This window comes from Tilletiaria anomala, assembly GCF_000711695.1.
Source record: "Tilletiaria anomala UBC 951 chromosome Unknown K437scaffold_53, whole genome shotgun sequence".
NCBI classification, from domain to species: domain Eukaryota; kingdom Fungi; phylum Basidiomycota; class Exobasidiomycetes; order Georgefischeriales; family Tilletiariaceae; genus Tilletiaria; species Tilletiaria anomala.
Window position 1 is genome coordinate 76,733 of NW_013546969.1, and position 15,792 is coordinate 92,524.

General features: G+C 56.0%; 8 protein-coding genes across 8 annotated transcripts; 4 read left to right on the forward strand and 4 right to left on the reverse strand.

Moving 5' to 3' along the window:
* Positions 1–1,982: 1,982 nt before the first annotated feature.
* K437DRAFT_140271 (glycosyltransferase family 2 protein) lies at positions 1,983–5,444 on the reverse strand. The gene is made up of 3 exons (XM_013387257.1): positions 4,114–5,444; positions 2,686–4,024; positions 1,983–2,611 (listed from the first exon to the last, which is right to left on the reverse strand). Exons 1-3 carry the CDS (start codon positions 5,288–5,290, stop codon positions 2,008–2,010), a joined length of 3,120 nt encoding a protein of 1,039 aa, XP_013242711.1. The 5' UTR covers positions 5,291–5,444; the 3' UTR covers positions 1,983–2,007.
* Positions 5,445–6,399: 955 nt separating this feature from the next.
* K437DRAFT_208490 (heme oxygenase-like protein) lies at positions 6,400–7,339 on the reverse strand (the record flags this gene model as incomplete). Its single annotated transcript, XM_013387258.1, has 4 exons — positions 6,400–6,645; positions 6,726–6,806; positions 6,868–6,967; positions 7,065–7,339. Coding segments are annotated over 4 exons (702 nt in total), but the record flags the coding sequence as incomplete, so codon positions are not given.
* A 595-nt stretch (positions 7,340–7,934) lies between these two features.
* K437DRAFT_257130 (NAD(P)-binding protein) lies at positions 7,935–9,151 on the forward strand. Its single transcript, XM_013387259.1, has 2 exons — positions 7,935–8,423; positions 8,499–9,151. Exons 1-2 carry the CDS (start codon positions 8,016–8,018, stop codon positions 8,982–8,984), a joined length of 894 nt encoding a protein of 297 aa, XP_013242713.1. The 5' UTR covers positions 7,935–8,015; the 3' UTR covers positions 8,985–9,151.
* On the forward strand, positions 8,996–9,491 carry K437DRAFT_140327 (uncharacterized protein). Its single transcript, XM_013387260.1, has one exon. The coding sequence runs from the start codon at positions 9,137–9,139 to the stop codon at positions 9,452–9,454; it is 318 nt and encodes a 105-aa protein (XP_013242714.1). The 5' UTR covers positions 8,996–9,136; the 3' UTR covers positions 9,455–9,491.
* A 42-nt stretch (positions 9,492–9,533) lies between these two features.
* On the reverse strand, positions 9,534–9,854 carry K437DRAFT_212871 (uncharacterized protein; the record flags this gene model as incomplete). The annotated part of the gene is made up of 1 exon (XM_013387261.1): positions 9,534–9,854. A coding segment is annotated over one exon (321 nt), but the record flags the coding sequence as incomplete, so codon positions are not given.
* Positions 9,855–10,976: 1,122 nt separating this feature from the next.
* On the forward strand, positions 10,977–12,044 carry K437DRAFT_257132 (POZ domain-containing protein). The gene is made up of 5 exons (XM_013387262.1): positions 10,977–11,070; positions 11,187–11,282; positions 11,425–11,552; positions 11,685–11,807; positions 11,914–12,044. The coding sequence occupies exons 1-5, from the start codon at positions 11,065–11,067 to the stop codon at positions 11,942–11,944; spliced, it is 384 nt and encodes a 127-aa protein (XP_013242716.1). The 5' UTR covers positions 10,977–11,064; the 3' UTR covers positions 11,945–12,044.
* Positions 12,045–12,317: 273 nt separating this feature from the next.
* On the forward strand, positions 12,318–13,544 carry K437DRAFT_274637 (ribosomal protein L6). Its single transcript, XM_013387263.1, has 2 exons — positions 12,318–13,234; positions 13,297–13,544. Exons 1-2 carry the CDS (start codon positions 12,419–12,421, stop codon positions 13,354–13,356), a joined length of 876 nt encoding a protein of 291 aa, XP_013242717.1. The 5' UTR covers positions 12,318–12,418; the 3' UTR covers positions 13,357–13,544.
* Positions 13,372–15,651, reverse strand: K437DRAFT_140474 (uncharacterized protein). The gene is made up of 6 exons (XM_013387264.1): positions 15,329–15,651; positions 14,683–15,235; positions 14,548–14,606; positions 14,250–14,464; positions 14,007–14,170; positions 13,372–13,917 (listed from the first exon to the last, which is right to left on the reverse strand). Exons 1-6 carry the CDS (start codon positions 15,381–15,383, stop codon positions 13,479–13,481), a joined length of 1,485 nt encoding a protein of 494 aa, XP_013242718.1. The 5' UTR covers positions 15,384–15,651; the 3' UTR covers positions 13,372–13,478.
* Between the last annotated feature and the right edge of the window lie 141 nt (positions 15,652–15,792).

The following is a 15,792-nucleotide window of genomic DNA, read 5'->3' on the forward strand; positions in this document are numbered from 1 at the left end:
GATCGGGCGCAGCCGGTATTGCATCTCGTCAGTCATCTGAGCGAGGCTGGAGCAGGGCGTGGGTACCTTGCCTGACGCCCACCATGTGCCAGCGCCTTCCCACCGATACGGGTTGCAAGTTTGAAAAGGGGCGGAACGCCACAGCCAGAAATCTCAGTTTAGCACGTAATTTTAGGCCCTGTCTGCATTTGGAGCGGCGGACTGCGGCGGCGATACTCTGATGGCTGCACCCTTGTCCATCGCTCCTGCCTCGGATCATCCATCGGGCAGTCGAGCAAGGGTTGCCCGAGTGCTCGGTGCTGGTGACAATGCAGAAGGCGGGCACTGGAGCGCGGTATGATGCTCTCATGTCGCGTGAACGCGCGTGCTAGACCCCGGTGGGTGGGGGGAGGCTCTGGAGCAGTGAGGAGCCACCCTTCAAACTACTATTTTACGAACGACCGAGATTCGGCACCTTGCCAGCAGCGACGGGACTAAGGTACTGTTCCTCCGGCCTGGACAGCCAAAGTGGGCCTTTCCACTGCCTCCTTTGACACTGTCCTTTCTGGGGGTTTCTAGCCCATCCTTGCGAGTCGAATGGCAACCCTCAAAATGACCACGAACTATGCACCTCCGTCGAGATTTCGTTGAAGATTCGCACATCGAAGCGACCTGCATTTCTCTCCTGGATGTCGACATCAAGCATCGAAATGTCGAGATCTGCGGTCGGCCTGGCGTCGGGGCTGTTCAGCCGATTGTCGAGGTGACACTTTCTCATCACATTCTGTAATTTGTTGGACAACGACAGAGCGCCGTTCAAGTGGGTTCGCTTCTCCAGATTTGAGACGTCAGCCCTGAAAAAAAGATAAGGGGCTACGTGCAGAGCGCTGCCACTGCGCGTGTCTGATTCAGCAACCCGCAGCCCCCGCACGTAGCACAGTGTATCGAACAACCTCATTTACAACCACGAGGCCCTTTGTTGCCAAGCACCCGCCCCGACCGCGTGTACCGCCGAATATGTATGTACGCACACAAACAAAATCGACCTATGGCCAGGCAAGAGGAAGATAAGAAAAGCAGCAATCTCATTAGGACTCTCTCCAATGACAATTTTAGCCCCAACTAGTGGTTTTGGTTGAGGCTAGCCCATAGTCCAACGATATCCCAGACGTGTGTGTAGGGGACGATGACTGCCAGAGTCCACATGGCAGTGCCCAGTATACAGTTACCGAACCGCCCACGTCTCCCGCGGCTCCGACCGAATGAATGAGCCGCGCCGCCCTCCTATCTGTGACACGCCTCCTGCAACACTTGATACTGTTGCCATTAATTGCTGCTTCTGATTTTTGATGGCAGGGAACCGGAGCTCAACAAGTTTAGTTTTCATGATTTGGTTTTAGGCCTGTGGGTACGGCAGTGCCGAATCGTCTTGTATTTGTGGCGCGATGCTATGTCTATCTATACATGTGCATTTCGCATCGTGTACAGCGGTTGCACGCTGCAGGTATGTACTACCCATGGCTCGCGCAGCCATCAGCTCGCACGTATAGAGTGTTGTTTGCACACGCGGGTTGCGCGGCTGTGGCTCCTGTATGCGGATATGCATGCATGTACGACTTGACCAAGCCAGTAGTCAGTCGAAGAGTACAAAACGAGCTGTCTGGAGAGCAGTCGACATGGTATGCACATTTCGAGGGCGGGAAAAGAACGAGGGCAAGTACAAGGGGCTGACGACGACGATGGCAGGAACGAGGCTGCTGCGAAAGTACAACACTGGGATATATACACGACAGCTCCCAGGGCGATGCAAGGAAAATAGCGAGAGAGCGGGGCGATCCCAGAAAAAAGAGAGATCCGAAAAGCGACGGCTGCTCATTAGCGATGCCGGGAGCGGGTGCGGAGGCGGAAGCGGCACAAATGCCTGTAGCCGGGCTTGCTGCATGTACAATGGGAAACTTGGACTAGACTGTTTGCGGTGACTTGGGGACGGCGTGCATAGAGGCAAAGGCGGACAAGCACGTCCGCGGATCACCCGCTGATGAGGCGGATGAGCATGTAGAGCGTCGAGCCGATGAAGCGCACGCACGCCATGCCGCCGACAAAGACGAGGACGAGGACCATGTAGACCTTTGTGCGTGTCGTCCCGCTGCGCGCCTCGAACGTGCTGCTGTCCGAGCCGGTGAGAATCGCCGACGCGAGCACGGCGTTCGACAGCGCCCATGCAAGGACGACGTTGGTGCGGATGTTTTTGTAGTAGTCCATCCGCCGCACTTCCTTCTCCTCGCGCGACGCGTCGCCGCGGATGATCATCGGCCGCGTGCGCAACTTGTGCAGGGCCTCGTCGTACGCAGCGTCAATGTCCGCCTGTGCCGTCGGCAGCGTGATCTCCACAGTCCCTTTTCCCGACGCGGTGACCGCGCCGAGGTCGGTCGAGACCGTGCTTTCGCCCTTGGTGCCCCAACTAAAGTCATGCAGGTTGCAGAACGCGTAGATGTTCAGCACGTTCACGTACGTTGGCGCCAGCAGCAAGTACTGGATAAAAGACGTGACCAGGTGCAACGGGTCGCACGCTATCACCGAGCTCATCAGGTATACACCGTACGTCGCCAGCACTGAGACGACCATTTGTGCGCTGCAGGAACGAAGCATACATTTGGTCAGCGAACGGGGAGATATAGGAGTCACACAACCGGTTCGCAAACTCACTAAATGGCGTTGTGCACATTGTGCACGGCCTGGATAAAGCACAGCACAGCTGCGAGCATCATGTACGCCGTGCACACTGCAAATATGATCACCGCCGCGAGGTACTTCCACTTGGACCCTTGGGGCCTGTTTCCGAGAGCAAAGATGAAGCATGCGATGACCGTGCCAAGGTAAGTGTACTCTACGATCGTGTTCAGGATCGAGATTTTGGGTAGGTGGAACGACGGCGCCTCGAGCGAGCGCGACAGCAAGATGAAGAAAATGGCGTAGTTCGCCAGCGAGAACCACGCAAAGCACAAGTTGATCAGCGAGTACACTGACTCGGCGACCAGCGCCGTCTTGCGCCAGACGCTGTGGCTGCTCTGCAGGAATTGACGAAAGTGCCATAACGCATATACCGCCGCGAAGAACGAGCCGTTGAGCCAGCGGCGGCGCTGAGAGATGAACTCTGCGAGCGTGTCCGGCACATCCGTGACGCCGCGGGCGCTCTTGACGTACTTGAGCACCCAGCTCGAGTCGCGCTTCGCCGCCAGCTCAAAGCACAGGATACGGTCCTCGGCGAGGTACATGTTCGACGTGAACACGTCCGCCTCGGCGCCGAGGTGCGTCTCTCCCTTGAAGTATGACGCGAGCGGGCCGTGCCCGAGCGAGTCGTTCTGCAGCGCAATGTAGCGGTACGCCGAGAAGGCGCCCGGAAGGACACTGATGTATCCAAAGACTGACTCGGTCGTCTTGTCGAGGATATTGCTGATTTTGTACTCGAAGTTCTGCGCTGCAACGAGCGGATTGAGCAGCGCAGGGCCCAGCCCAAATCGGCCCTTGGTGTCGGCGCAGATCTCGCCACACGCGCCGGCGACGTTCGAGTTCAAGTCGAATGCCTTCCAGAGGTAGTAGATCGACTTGTTCTCTGGGCGCGTGCCGACGTCGAGGAGGATGCACACGTTGGGCTGTAGAACGGGCGCGAACGCATTGAAGAACCAGCGGTGCGAGTTGATCTTCTTCTTGTTGTGCTCCTTGAGGCAGAAGATGATCTGCATGGGCACCAGCCCGCGCTCTGCGCCTTTGAACTGCAGGTTCGTGTCGATCGAAAGCTGCGTCGTATACTCGTACACGTGGGCCTGTACCACCTTGTTGTTCACCACGTTTTTCGCCACGCCGTCCTGGTACACACCCATCGCGGCCAGACAGTCCAGCACGCGAGGATGCACCTTCTTGCGCCCGTCCGCGACGATCGCCACGACGACCTTTTTCCAGCCATCCACGCCCCACGTTCGCGACTTGTTCCGCGAGCACAGGTGCGCGATGTTTTTCATGACTCCGTGCATGGTGCGCGTGAAGACTAGTCGCGCGTAATAAGGTGAAATGTGGGTGGTCAGGGTGCCGTTCCTTTCTTTCCCCACGCAGTTGCCAAGCAGCCCCGACACTCACGAATTTCATCCTCGTTGTACATTGTCACGCAGATAAAGATCTCCGTGTGGCGATGGAACAGCGCAGGACGCAGCGTGTAGCTGTTTTCGGAGAACTCGTCCGGGTCGCACGTGACGGCCGTGTATCGCATGTTCATGTATTCGTCTTCGCCCCTGCGTGTCAGGAAGCTCTGCAGCTTGGTCGGCACAGGGCAGTCGAGGACGAGGTTACCCTGCGTGAGCTTGACATTTTTCTTGGTCTTGTGCCGCCGCAGCTGCGCGCCGCGCGCGGGAGCAGGGCCAAAGTGCTGCGTGTCGAGCGCAGGAATACCTACACCGTCGAGGCGCGATCCGTCGCCGGTCAGAAAGCCGGGCCCATTGCCCTCTTCATCCAAGTGGGTTTCCTTGTGCCCAAGCGTCGTCCCATCCTCGTCACCGTAGTATGGACTCGGAATATAGGCGGCCGCATTGCTGAAAGGGTCGGGTGTGGAGAACTCCTTGTCGTCGTCATATGCGCTTGCAGGGCTGAAGATATCCTCGGGCCCGCGCTGAGCACCGTACGAGTCTCCACTGCGGTTGTCGTACGACGCCAATGCAGGCCCGGTGCCGTAGTACGTGTAGCCGGCGTCATTGTCTACCTTTTCGTCCTCAACGACCATGCCAGGAGAGTAACTGCGCATGATGTTGTCGTCGTCATATGACGCTGCTGACTGGCTGTGCGAGGAAGCAACGGGGCCGTATTGCGCATCGGCGAGCAGTGTAGGCAGATGCGCCGAGAGCCCCTCGTTCCCGCCAGCTGCATACGGTGGAGCAGACGACGGCGGCGGTCGACCTCCTGCTGCGTAGCCATAGGATGATGGCCCGTTTTCGCTAATCGGGCTCATGATCGCAGCGGCGCGATATGGGCTTGCAGAATCGGCACCGCTGCCATTAGCACCACTCGCGAGAGCGTTCGCAGCTTCGGCATAGAAGCTTTCGCTAAGCTGCGGCGCGTGGCCACCTCTGCCGCCGCCTCGCATGTTGATGGCCCGATGGGCAGGCACGGCATGGACGTCCCCGAATGGTGAATGTCCTGTCGAGCTGGCTGCTGCCACTGCTGCTGCGGCTGCGTTTGCTTCGTATGCGTCAGCTGGGTAGAGTGCCGCGTGGTCATCGTCGTCGGCCTGGCCAAGATGGCCGTACTCATATCGACCTGCCATTTTGAGTGATCGACGCCCTTTACTGCCTGGTGACAGAAAGGCGGGCACTAGGAAGGAGTGAGGGAAAAGGCTTGCTTTTCAGGTTCAACGCACACGGACAGTGCTTGAATGCAATTAGAGAGATGAGTTGGGCTGCGGTGCGGTGCGTGGCCTCACTTTGCAATGCGAGTGCACTTGAGATTGAGGTCGTCGCATCCGCTCTCCCGAGTCCGAGGGAACTGAAAAAAGTCGCGTGAGGAGGCGAAGAGAGAGCACGTTGCAACAATGCTCGGCCGGTCGCGAAGGTCGTACGAAAAGAGAAGGTGTCCGTCACCTCTCGACGATTCGAGCAAGACGCAGGTAGCAGGTTGACGACACTTTCCTGCCATGGCAAGAGCCAAGGGATGGAAGAGGTGGACCGCTGGACGAGGATGATCCAACGTCCAGATGGAGGAACGCGGGCCCGCCGCGACGGCGTGCATGCATCTCATCGAGTGGTGTCTGTGCACTGCGACTGCATCACGTGCCTGCTCATATTTGCAGCACAGCGCGCGGCTGGGCTACCGCCAGGGGGGCAGTCAAAACAAGCATCCACACGCGCACACGCGTGGCATAGACCATCACTCAACAGGGGTAACGCGTCGGGCTCAACTGGCCATCTCCCGAATCCCGAGTCCCATGCGAGACAGGCAACTCGAAGGTAGACCGTCGAAATAACCATTGACCGACTCCTACTGCCATGCCGATGATGGTCGTTTCGTTGTGAGAATACAGAGAACAGATCCAGGAAAACCAGGATATGTGAAGCGGGGAGGCATGGAAGCATAGAAGCATGGAAACGTCACATCAAAACAGGGTGGCACGAATCGAGCAGTGAGCCTGTTTGAAGGGTCATCACTCGTCCATGCCTTCCTTTGAAGAGTGATTGTGATTGTTTGACGTGCTGACAGCGCTCAAGGAGCCCTTCGATCAGGGAAGACGAGCCATAGGAATCTGTATTCGCCGCAGACGCTGCGTGAGGAAAGCGCTCGCGCGAAACTTCATGAGCTATATATTGAGAGCGTGCTTTTTGTGGTATTCTTACACAGTGATCCCTGATGTCTTGCCTATGACAATCCCCCGCCAGCATCCCAGAATCTTTCCTCGTACCACAGCGTCTGGCGCCACACCTCCTCATATGACGCCAGTCTGGCCCCTTGTGCATCAGTGCAGAATTCGTCCGTGAGCTCACGGATTTCCTGGACAAAAGCGACGAACTCCCTCGATGTCCAGTTCTCGATAAAGTGTCGCAGAGCCGTGTTGGGACGCGCGGACGGATCTACAATCGAAGACCATGGCGCCTGAGACAAGGCGCAGGTCCAGGCCGTGAGGTAGAGCTAAGAAGAATGCAAGAGGGTGTGTGTGTATATGTCAAATTCAGCCGCTATACAGAGGAAAGGATTGATGAGCAACTCACCTCCTCCATGGCCCATAGCAGGATCAGCTGCTCTTCAAAGCTGCCCGTTGTGGCTATATGGACTATCCAGTCGATGTATGCCTGCGAGATCAGCCGGGGAGTCAATGCGGCCCGCTGTGATGCATGCTTGATCTAGACGTACCTTTGTCACTGGGGCATACGGACCCAGCAGCTCATCTGTATTTTCAGCTTTCAGGCTCAAGCCAAAGTCTGCTGCCGTCTGCTCGAAAAAGTTGATCTCTCTGGAATGCACAAAGCATGTCTGGGAATCAATGCGTATCACATGCTCAGTGCGCCTGTTAGCACTCATCAGAGCAGGTTGCTGCTACACAAGCTCACCTATCTATATTGCTCAGCGCCGCCGCAAGCAGCTTCCTGACTCTTGCCGCGCGCTGACTTTTTGCCGTGCCAGGGGCCTCGTCGCTAACAGGCATGCGGGCGAGCATGAGCCCAAGCAGGCGGACATAGCCGATGCTCGCATACAGCCGGTCTTGACGCAGCCACGCCTCTAACGCGAGCGCCGGCAGCTCCCCACTTCCGGCTGCGCGGAGGAATGCATGCTGCGTTGCGCGCTTGAACGAGGCGGTGTGCTGCAAGAGCAAGTGCTCTGTGATTGAACTGATCTGTGACATCTTTCTGGCGTGATTCCAGCACGGCATCGGCCAACATACAGCCTAAAGCAGGTCGATGGCGATCTCGCCTTGCGATTGATATTGTGTTTTGGTTGGTTGTAGCGGCTTCGGTGTGCTTGCCGCATAGTCACTCGCAGCAGAAGCGCCTTCGAGGTCTGTGACGTGACCTAGTGCGTTTTCAAAGATCCATTATCTCCGTGACTTGCGGCAGAGCGATTGGCATCTTGCCAGAACCCCCACCTGTCCAAGACCGCCAGCAACACTTCAGCAATCACATCGCACATGAGCACTTTTAGGCTCGCGGCAATTCATCCATTTCATTGGCTTGATCTCGGCCGTAAGAGCAACTAGGACGATAAAGCGGATCCCGATTCCGTGCTCGAGTGAGAGCGGAACGATGATTGGGCTCCGCCCACATCCTTCCGGAAGGCAGGTCCGGAGATAGGATGAGGGTTAGACCAAGGTACTGTAGATAGCCACGTAATGGACCGATGTGGTCCTTGTTCATCTACCTGAGATCAAAGGGTATTAAAGGCGACACTTCGTTGATGTTACCTTGCATCCCTTACCTCACAGCAGATTATCAGCAATCATCATCATCAACAGCAGCATTCAAGACTAGCATTCCATCTGCCTCGTTGACCACCAGCTTTGCAAGATGTCACCTTCCAACGGAATCCAGACGGTCGCCCTGGCCGGTGTCGGAAATATCGGCTCGCCTCTCGCATTCGAGTTTCTGGAGAATGGTCTAACGCTATCTATCCTCACACGCGACACTTCCAAAGCCGATCTGAAGCAATACGCTGAAAAGGGCGCCAACCTGGTCCAAGTCGACTATTCGTCGGAAGCGCAGCTGACACAGGCGCTCAGAGGCATTGATGTAGTCGTGTCAACCTTGCCTTCAGGCTCAGATGATCAGGAGAAGAATCTTGCCAAGGCGGCCAAGCAGGCTGGCGTCAAGCTTTTTGTCAAGAGTGAATGGGGTCTCGATTACGATGCACCGAACATGGAGCCGGTCAATCCGATGATCGCATCCAAGATGCAACTTCGAGTAGAGCTGAAAGAGGTGCGTGCCATGTCCTTCGTTCGTCCAATCCGTGAGCGCTCTTTGATCTCCTCCCGTTCTCACCATCATCCGCAGGTTGGTCCTCCTATCTTCGTTGTTAGCAACGGCCTCTTTGCAACCTTGGCATTTAGTTCGTTCTTGGGCAGCCTCGACGCTGCAACACGGAAAGCCGTCATCAATGGCAATAGCGCGCAGAAGTTCAGCCTGACAGCGTTTGAGGACGTTGCTCGCTTCACACGTTTGGCGATCACCAGGCTGCCAATACCCCCAGCAGGCTCAAGTCGCGTCCTGCGCGTGCAGGGTTTCGCCGCTTCGTTCGACGACTTGATCGCAACTGCCGAACAGGTGGGCGGGAACAAGTTCGAGGTCGCGCACAAATCGTATGAATCAGTTGCGGACAAGCAGCTTGAGCCGAGCTTGGAGGGACTCATCGCTTGGCTGCTTGCGAGCCTTTCGGATGGACGCGGCTTGCTTCCGCAAGACAAGCTCACTCATGATGAGGTGGGGTTCAAGCCTTCCGTCGATATCAGGAAGACCGTTGAGACCGTGCTAAAGGCGTGAGCTCGTGTATGTTGGCAGCGTATCGCCGCGACCTCAATTACAGTATTCAAATATCTTCAGGAGTGCCTTCAGTTCCATCCCTTCGTAAAAATTGTTTCCAGTGGTAACATGCTTACATGAAATAAGAAAGCAGGCCGTACTACAGCTGAATAATGCGGAGAAAACAAAGTCCCAATGAATTGTGTAGGCTAGCTAGCCAGCAGTTGCACCATATCGACCTTTCCCGAGCGACCCAAAACGCCCAGCGCCAGGTCGTGCATGGGAAAAGGTATGCGCGAGGCGAAAGCCTGAACCATCGGTATACAAAAAAGCTGGGCGTGTCACTCCGGGCGACAAGAAACCCCCAGCAGACCTTCGGAATGAGTAATGAGAAGTCGAAAAGGGAAAGTCGGCCTTGTCGAAAGGCAGTTCAGGCATGCATCAAAGGGCATCGAGCCATATATCGGGCCAAAGTAGTCGGATCGGAATGAAAAGCAGCGGAGCGCACCACCGGGATGCGTGCGTGCTGGCCTCAGCGCTATATATGAAGCGCCTCGTGATGACTTAGACAAATTTCCAATCTACCGTGAAGCTGTTCATCACCTGTTCTTCGGGGTTGGCCAGCTTGTTGAACAGTCCAGGTGAAAGGTCGACTGAGTAGGGACCGCTGCAACCAGGGCACGTGTCTTCGATCGTAGCTTGGACCGTCTTTCCGTTGTGCATCAACTCGATTTTGCGACCGCAAAGCGGGTTGTTGTTCGGGTTGGCAGACCACTTGGCTGTCATCATGCCCGCATTCAGCGCGAGGATGTTGTCATCGTCGCTGTACTGCCCGCCGCAGGAGGTGAGACCGACGGATGGGTTATAGAATGTCGCCTTGCCGCTGTACGAACTACCGCCGGCGCTTCCACTGCCGCTGCTGATATGTGAAGAACTAGGCGACTGGGGCTGCTTGATGTTGGTCTTTGGCTGGGGGGAAGGCGTGCTAGTGGGGGCAGCAGCACGGCTGGTCGTGCTCGAGCTTCCATCCTCGCTGCCAACCGTGTTGTCGCTCCCGCTGCTTTGGTCCTCGTTGCTGCTGGAAACACTGACGCTGCTGGCAACACTGCCGCTGTTGGCAACACTGCCGCTGTTGGCAACACTGCCGCTGTTGGCAACACTGCCGCTGTTAGTGCTGCCAACCTGCGGCATGCCACCATGAGCTGCGGCGAATTGGTCAAACGTGGGCGGTGTCTGACCTTGCTTTTGCGCCTCGAGGACGGCCTGCTGCCACTCGGAGTTCATCTCGTGGAACTTGTCGTTCCAGGCATTGAGCGCAGCCTGCTGCGCGAGCTGGTCCTGCGTCGCTCGGCTGACGAGGGAGACGTGGGGGATGCGGTGCATGCGCCGGCCCTGGTGGTGCGACATGGCGCGTGCGTGCGCGTGTGCGGCGCCCACAAAGGAGCCTGGCCATGCGGCCAGGCCACCTTCAGCTGCCACTGGGGCCGCGTTGAAGCTGAGATGAAGCAGCGCTGCTGCCAGGAAAAAGGGTTTGAAGATTGCGAGCATGGTGGGCAGTGGTCGGATGAAACAAATTGGGGCAGAGAGGAAAGTAGAGCTGTGTTCGAGCAGGATCTGTTGCGGAGAGGCGAAGCGGGGAGTTCGGAGCAGGCTGTGTGCGCGCTGCGCAAGGATAGGAAGGGTTCTGGTGTGCCAACAGAGAGATCCTGTCTCGTAGCGAATGTCGAATAGGTTCCCGGGAGCGGAGGAGGTTGTGGTGATGAGTGAGGTGCCAATGGAGAGGAAGCAAGGAAGAGGGATATAAAATCAATCATCTCCAGCATCAGCAAATATTTCCTCCTTGTTTGGCTGTCTCAGCGGTGGTGCATGCGGAGTTGGAAAGTGCAGGCATGAGAGCAGTGTCAAGCAGTAAAGTGGCTGACTCTGTATCAGGTCCCACGATGCCAAGCGTCCATCGTAATTCGTGCACCCTAGAGACCATAACCCGTGAGCCTTCCATCCTAATTGTAATATCATCACCGCAACGGTAGCCTCGTTGATTCCTGGCGACGGGAATCGTATCAGAAGAGGATCCTCCGAGTCGAGAAAGGGAGACAAGATCATGGCTGTAGGTGGCGCGCGCCCAATTGGGTGAAATTCATTGATCGATCTGCACACACCAGGCATCGAGCCGAGTTGACTCCTCCCTCACACGATCCCTCCTGTCACGGATCTGCCTTGCAGTCAGCACTCGACAAGGGCAAGGGAATGGCCTCAGACGCAAGTGACAAACCCTTGGACACGAGCGGGAATCCAGAATGGGTCACGTTGGAGAGCAGCGTGCGTAACGAGCGGTTCGCACCTTGTGTGCCACAGTCAGCAGTCCACGTGGTAAGGTCCCTTACGGTAGAACTGACGCTCAGCATCTTCCTCAAATCTGTCAAATCGCATAAATGCCCTCGTTTCACATCATGTCGTGCAGGATGGTTACCAATTCATTGTCGACTACAATTGCGTAACCCGCATCGGTTCTACGATCCCCAATATGCTCGACATGAGCAGCGGGTTTGCGGAAGCGCAGGCGGGCAAAGCCAAGTTCCTCGATGTCAGGTGAGCAGCGAGAACAGCAGGACCGCAAAGCTACGTTCAGAAGGTCCGAGTCCGCATTCGACCGCGAATGCGGAAACGCTGGTACGCAAGGAACATTAGGAATGCATGCTGACGGCAACTTTGTGACGACAGGGGTGTGATTCTTGAAAAGGTGATCGAATACCTATGCTGGAACATGCAGAACTCGAATCTCGGCGAGAATGAACGAATGTCTGACTTTGAGCGGCGGATCCCACCTGAGATGGTGTTAGAACTGTGAGTGAATCCATCACAACCGCATGGCATTCGTTAGGTGGTGGCTTTGCAGGCGTGGCGACGAAAAAAGACGATGACTTTTCCCATTTCTTTTCCATCTAAACAGGTTCATGGGCGCCGACTTCTTTGAAGTGTGATCGATTTGGGCCAAAACATTGTAGCATACAGTCAAGTTTCCTTCCAGGTCGAAAGCCAATGACGACAATGTGTGGACAGTCTCGCGATGCCAAAAACGAGCGCGCGAGGCATCATGGCGCTCGGCTGATATGTGCGCAGCGCATTGCTCGAATTGGGATGGACCCGCCCATGGAGTTAAAACACGAATCCGCACGCATGGAGCAACCAAGTGCGATCCCTGGAACGTCCTCGATGTGTTCTTTCTGCTTGGTGTACGCAGTGTGCTGGTAGCTGTATGGTAGCGACTTAGTGTGCAGCACCGGGCGGAACACGGAATCTCGCTTTTGAATGCCTTTCGTCTTGGGCCATTCTGTTCGTTCCTTCGCTTCGTGATTCTTCGAGACCTTTCGTGCATGTATGCTCCGATCAACGAACACTGTTGAGCTCTCAACATCGGGACTGTCCAGAGCAGCAGAACTCCTCCTTCCAGTGTCATGGCATCTCCAGTCGCATCGACCAGTACGGGGCGAGGGTTGTGGAGCGCCGCCCTGTCTACCCCAGCGCAGCTGCGCACTCCCCGGGCCCTTTTCGCCCCTGCAGCCGCGCAAGTTCGGCACTCGCACGTCGGGTCAGCACCCCTTTACGTACCCCCAGGCACCTCTCTCACAATCCTCCCCACACCGCCACGCCCGAATCCAACCAGGCCAGTCCCTGATGCTCTCAAGAAGGCGCAGACGATCGTTGTCGAGGGCCCGCTGGGCAAGTGCATCGTCCCGTTGCACGAGTGCGTCCGTCTGCGCTGGGAGTCAGGCGCGCAAGAGCAGACCAAAGGAAAAGGAAAAGCAGCTTCTGCCGCTCAGACAGAGCAACCTTCTGCTGCCAGTCCAGTGAAGAGTGGAAAGGAGAACGCGAGCGGCGAACCGCAGAAGCTCACCGTCTCGGTGCTCGATCCTCAGCAAAAAACACAGCGTTCCAAATGGGGCCTGACACGCGCTCTACTCAACAATGCGCTTGAAGGTGTACAGGAAGGACATTCACTCATTCTGCGCTTCGTCGGTGTTGGATATAGAGGCGCGGTAGAGGACGAGCCTTTCGCTGCAGAGGTCGATCTGGGGGATGGCAACATGGGCAAACCGAAGAGACTCAACCTGAGGCTCGGCTACTCGCATCCTGTCGTCATCCCCATCCCACAAGGCATCACCGCCACCATGCCGCAGCCGACTCGCATCGTGCTCAAGGGGACAGACAAGGAGAAGATCGGCTTGTTTGCAAGTCAAATCCGCGCATGGAGAAAACCAGAGCCGTACAAGGTGTGTCTGCCAGGAGATCGCCCGACTCATCACCTTGCTCACACCCTTCCTTCTCTTGATAGGGCAAAGGCATTTTTGTTGGCGAGGAGACCATCAAGCTTCGCACAGCGAAGAAGAAGTAAAGAGTTTGAGCTGTATTCGCCATGCATGGCAGTCATGCATTCCACAGATCGCACCTTCTACCATTCGTGCGTCTCGTTTCAAGTGCTGCCGAATGCTGCATGCAGAATTGTGTATTCTACTGTCACCAGGGCGGTCCCTCCTTTCGGAGATTATCCCCGCTACATCGCGCCACGACTTCACGCAGCATCTGAAGCTCTTCTTGCGCCAAAGCCCTGATCGAACCAATGGACGCTGAGATGGCTCCCTGCTGGTGTCCCTCTGCCTCCATTTCATCGGCAGCCAAGATGCATCGCTGCAGATCCACTTGCGCTTCAGCAGCCAGCTGGCCCAGCAACGTAGCTGCGCGCAGCTCTAGGGAACCAGTCAAATGTGGCAGGAGACCCACTACGACCTTCTTCCATCTCGCGATGTCCTGTACAAGCGATGTTGCTTGCGGTAATGCAGTGGATCGAGCTTCATTTGGAAAGTTCGCGTCATAGACTGCTAGCAGCCGCAGAGCCGTCACCGTCCGCCATGATGGATGTGCCGGCTCGGACTCCGCGCGCTGGATCGTCCACGACCTGCAGTGTGCAAGGACCATGGGCGCGTCAGTCTTGGCGTGCCTCTCCGAGCGTTTCAATTGGTAGGAAGGGAGAGATCAGCATCTCACCCCCAATACCCTGCCTCTTCCAGCAGCGCGTGAACTTCTGAAGGTGTCCTCAGTTGCTCTATGTGTCGCTTGATCTGCGCATCTAACACAACGTCTGTGAATGGGTTATCGCCCGTCTTTCCAGCTGAGTCCAAAAGCACGAAGCCGTATTCGGACAGAAGCGTCTGCGACAAACAAATTGTGATTTCAGCAACCGGCCGGGTGTTTGGATTTAACCGTTTGATTCTTCAGAGCAATCCTCACAGCATTTCCGTGCGCTCCATATGTGATGAACACTTCATCGCCTGAACAAAGACCGTGCCAGCGTTCCTGTTCGTACCCGACTTCTGGTGCTCCACCCTGGACCTTGCGCGCCACTGAGCGCTCTGGAGCGTGCATTTCGAGTCCATTTTTCAGAGTCCATTTTACCTTGAACTCTCGCGTGGGGTCTGTTGTATGGTTTGCCATGTCTAGCATCGCTGATTGAGAGATGTGCGGGTCATTGTTGATATGCGGCTGTCAGTACGAGATTACAGAAGGAGGAGCCATCTACTGTACTTACGTGCTAGAGTGAAGTTATCTGCATGTGGCTCGAGTCCAAGCGGTAGGAACACGCACCGGCTGCGTCCGCAATACACGGTGAACATCCAGTTACCGTTCACGAGAACATCTGTAGGCTTGTCGGATTTTCACTCACGAATTTACACACAGCCATCCCCATAAAAAATCCTCTTCAGTCCAATCGTGCAGACTTGATTGCATGGATTCGCTGAGTTCTGACCGGTATCGCTTGAATGCAGTTCGAGCTTGCTCATAGTCGCCCATGTATTTCTCATGCACCTCTTCAAGCTGCACAGCGTTGCGTTGAGGCAGGATTTGACAGAGTCGGCGGTGTATGTCACTATACTGCTCTCTCAAGTGGACACGGCGGCGCCAAGCCAGAGGCACCGTGCCAAACTCTTCCGGCATCGTGTCCAGGAACGGTGAAAGTTGGTTCAGAGCCGTAGGCATTGCGTGTGGCATTAATCTCCGAGTAGATCGAAATATGGCGAGTAGCATGGGAATTAAGGAAGTGTTGCGCATGGCGCTTGTTGAACCATTGTTGAGGCTCCGAAATGAACTATGCTTTGGTAGCAGCCGGGTTGGAAGAATGTGCTTAATGGTCCCAGAATGAAGCAAGCTCGACGGTGAAAGGTACATCACTCGTTGACCTGGCACTACGTTCTCACTGAGCACCAAGCCTCTACCAGCTAGGCGCAGGAATGCGGTTCGCGGTGTAAGGCCTGCTCTGATTTAGTGTGTAGACGGCGAGACTCACACCCAGTTATGTTTTGCACTCGCACCTTGGAAACCAACTGATATTCGGCCGAATTTTTCGACCCATCTTTCTCCCAGCATGATGATAAGTACGCATACAGCTTCTCTTGAAGGCTTTGAGCACCGGCGTCTGGTCTCGGTTCGGTATCGTGCCCACCTTCGGAACTTCCAGGCTCAATGCGGCGTTTCTTCGTCGGGTGAGCGCCGTCCCTCGAGGCGCTCATCCTGCTTCTGTTTGCAAGTATTCTGACGAAGGTCCTTATGTGCCGATAGTATGGCGAAGGGGACACAGACATTCAAGTTAGGCGCACATGACACGCCCTCTTTGGCAACTGCCGCCTTCGCACCAGCAAGTGCGAAGCATGTATCTTCATTTCGCCACTTTAGTTGATGAACGAGTCAAAGGTGAGAGCTCGGCGTCTTGCCTCGAAAAAGTGGCCGACAGCCAACGAAAGGCTCTCGCTCCGTCACACTGCTCATGATCATGGTC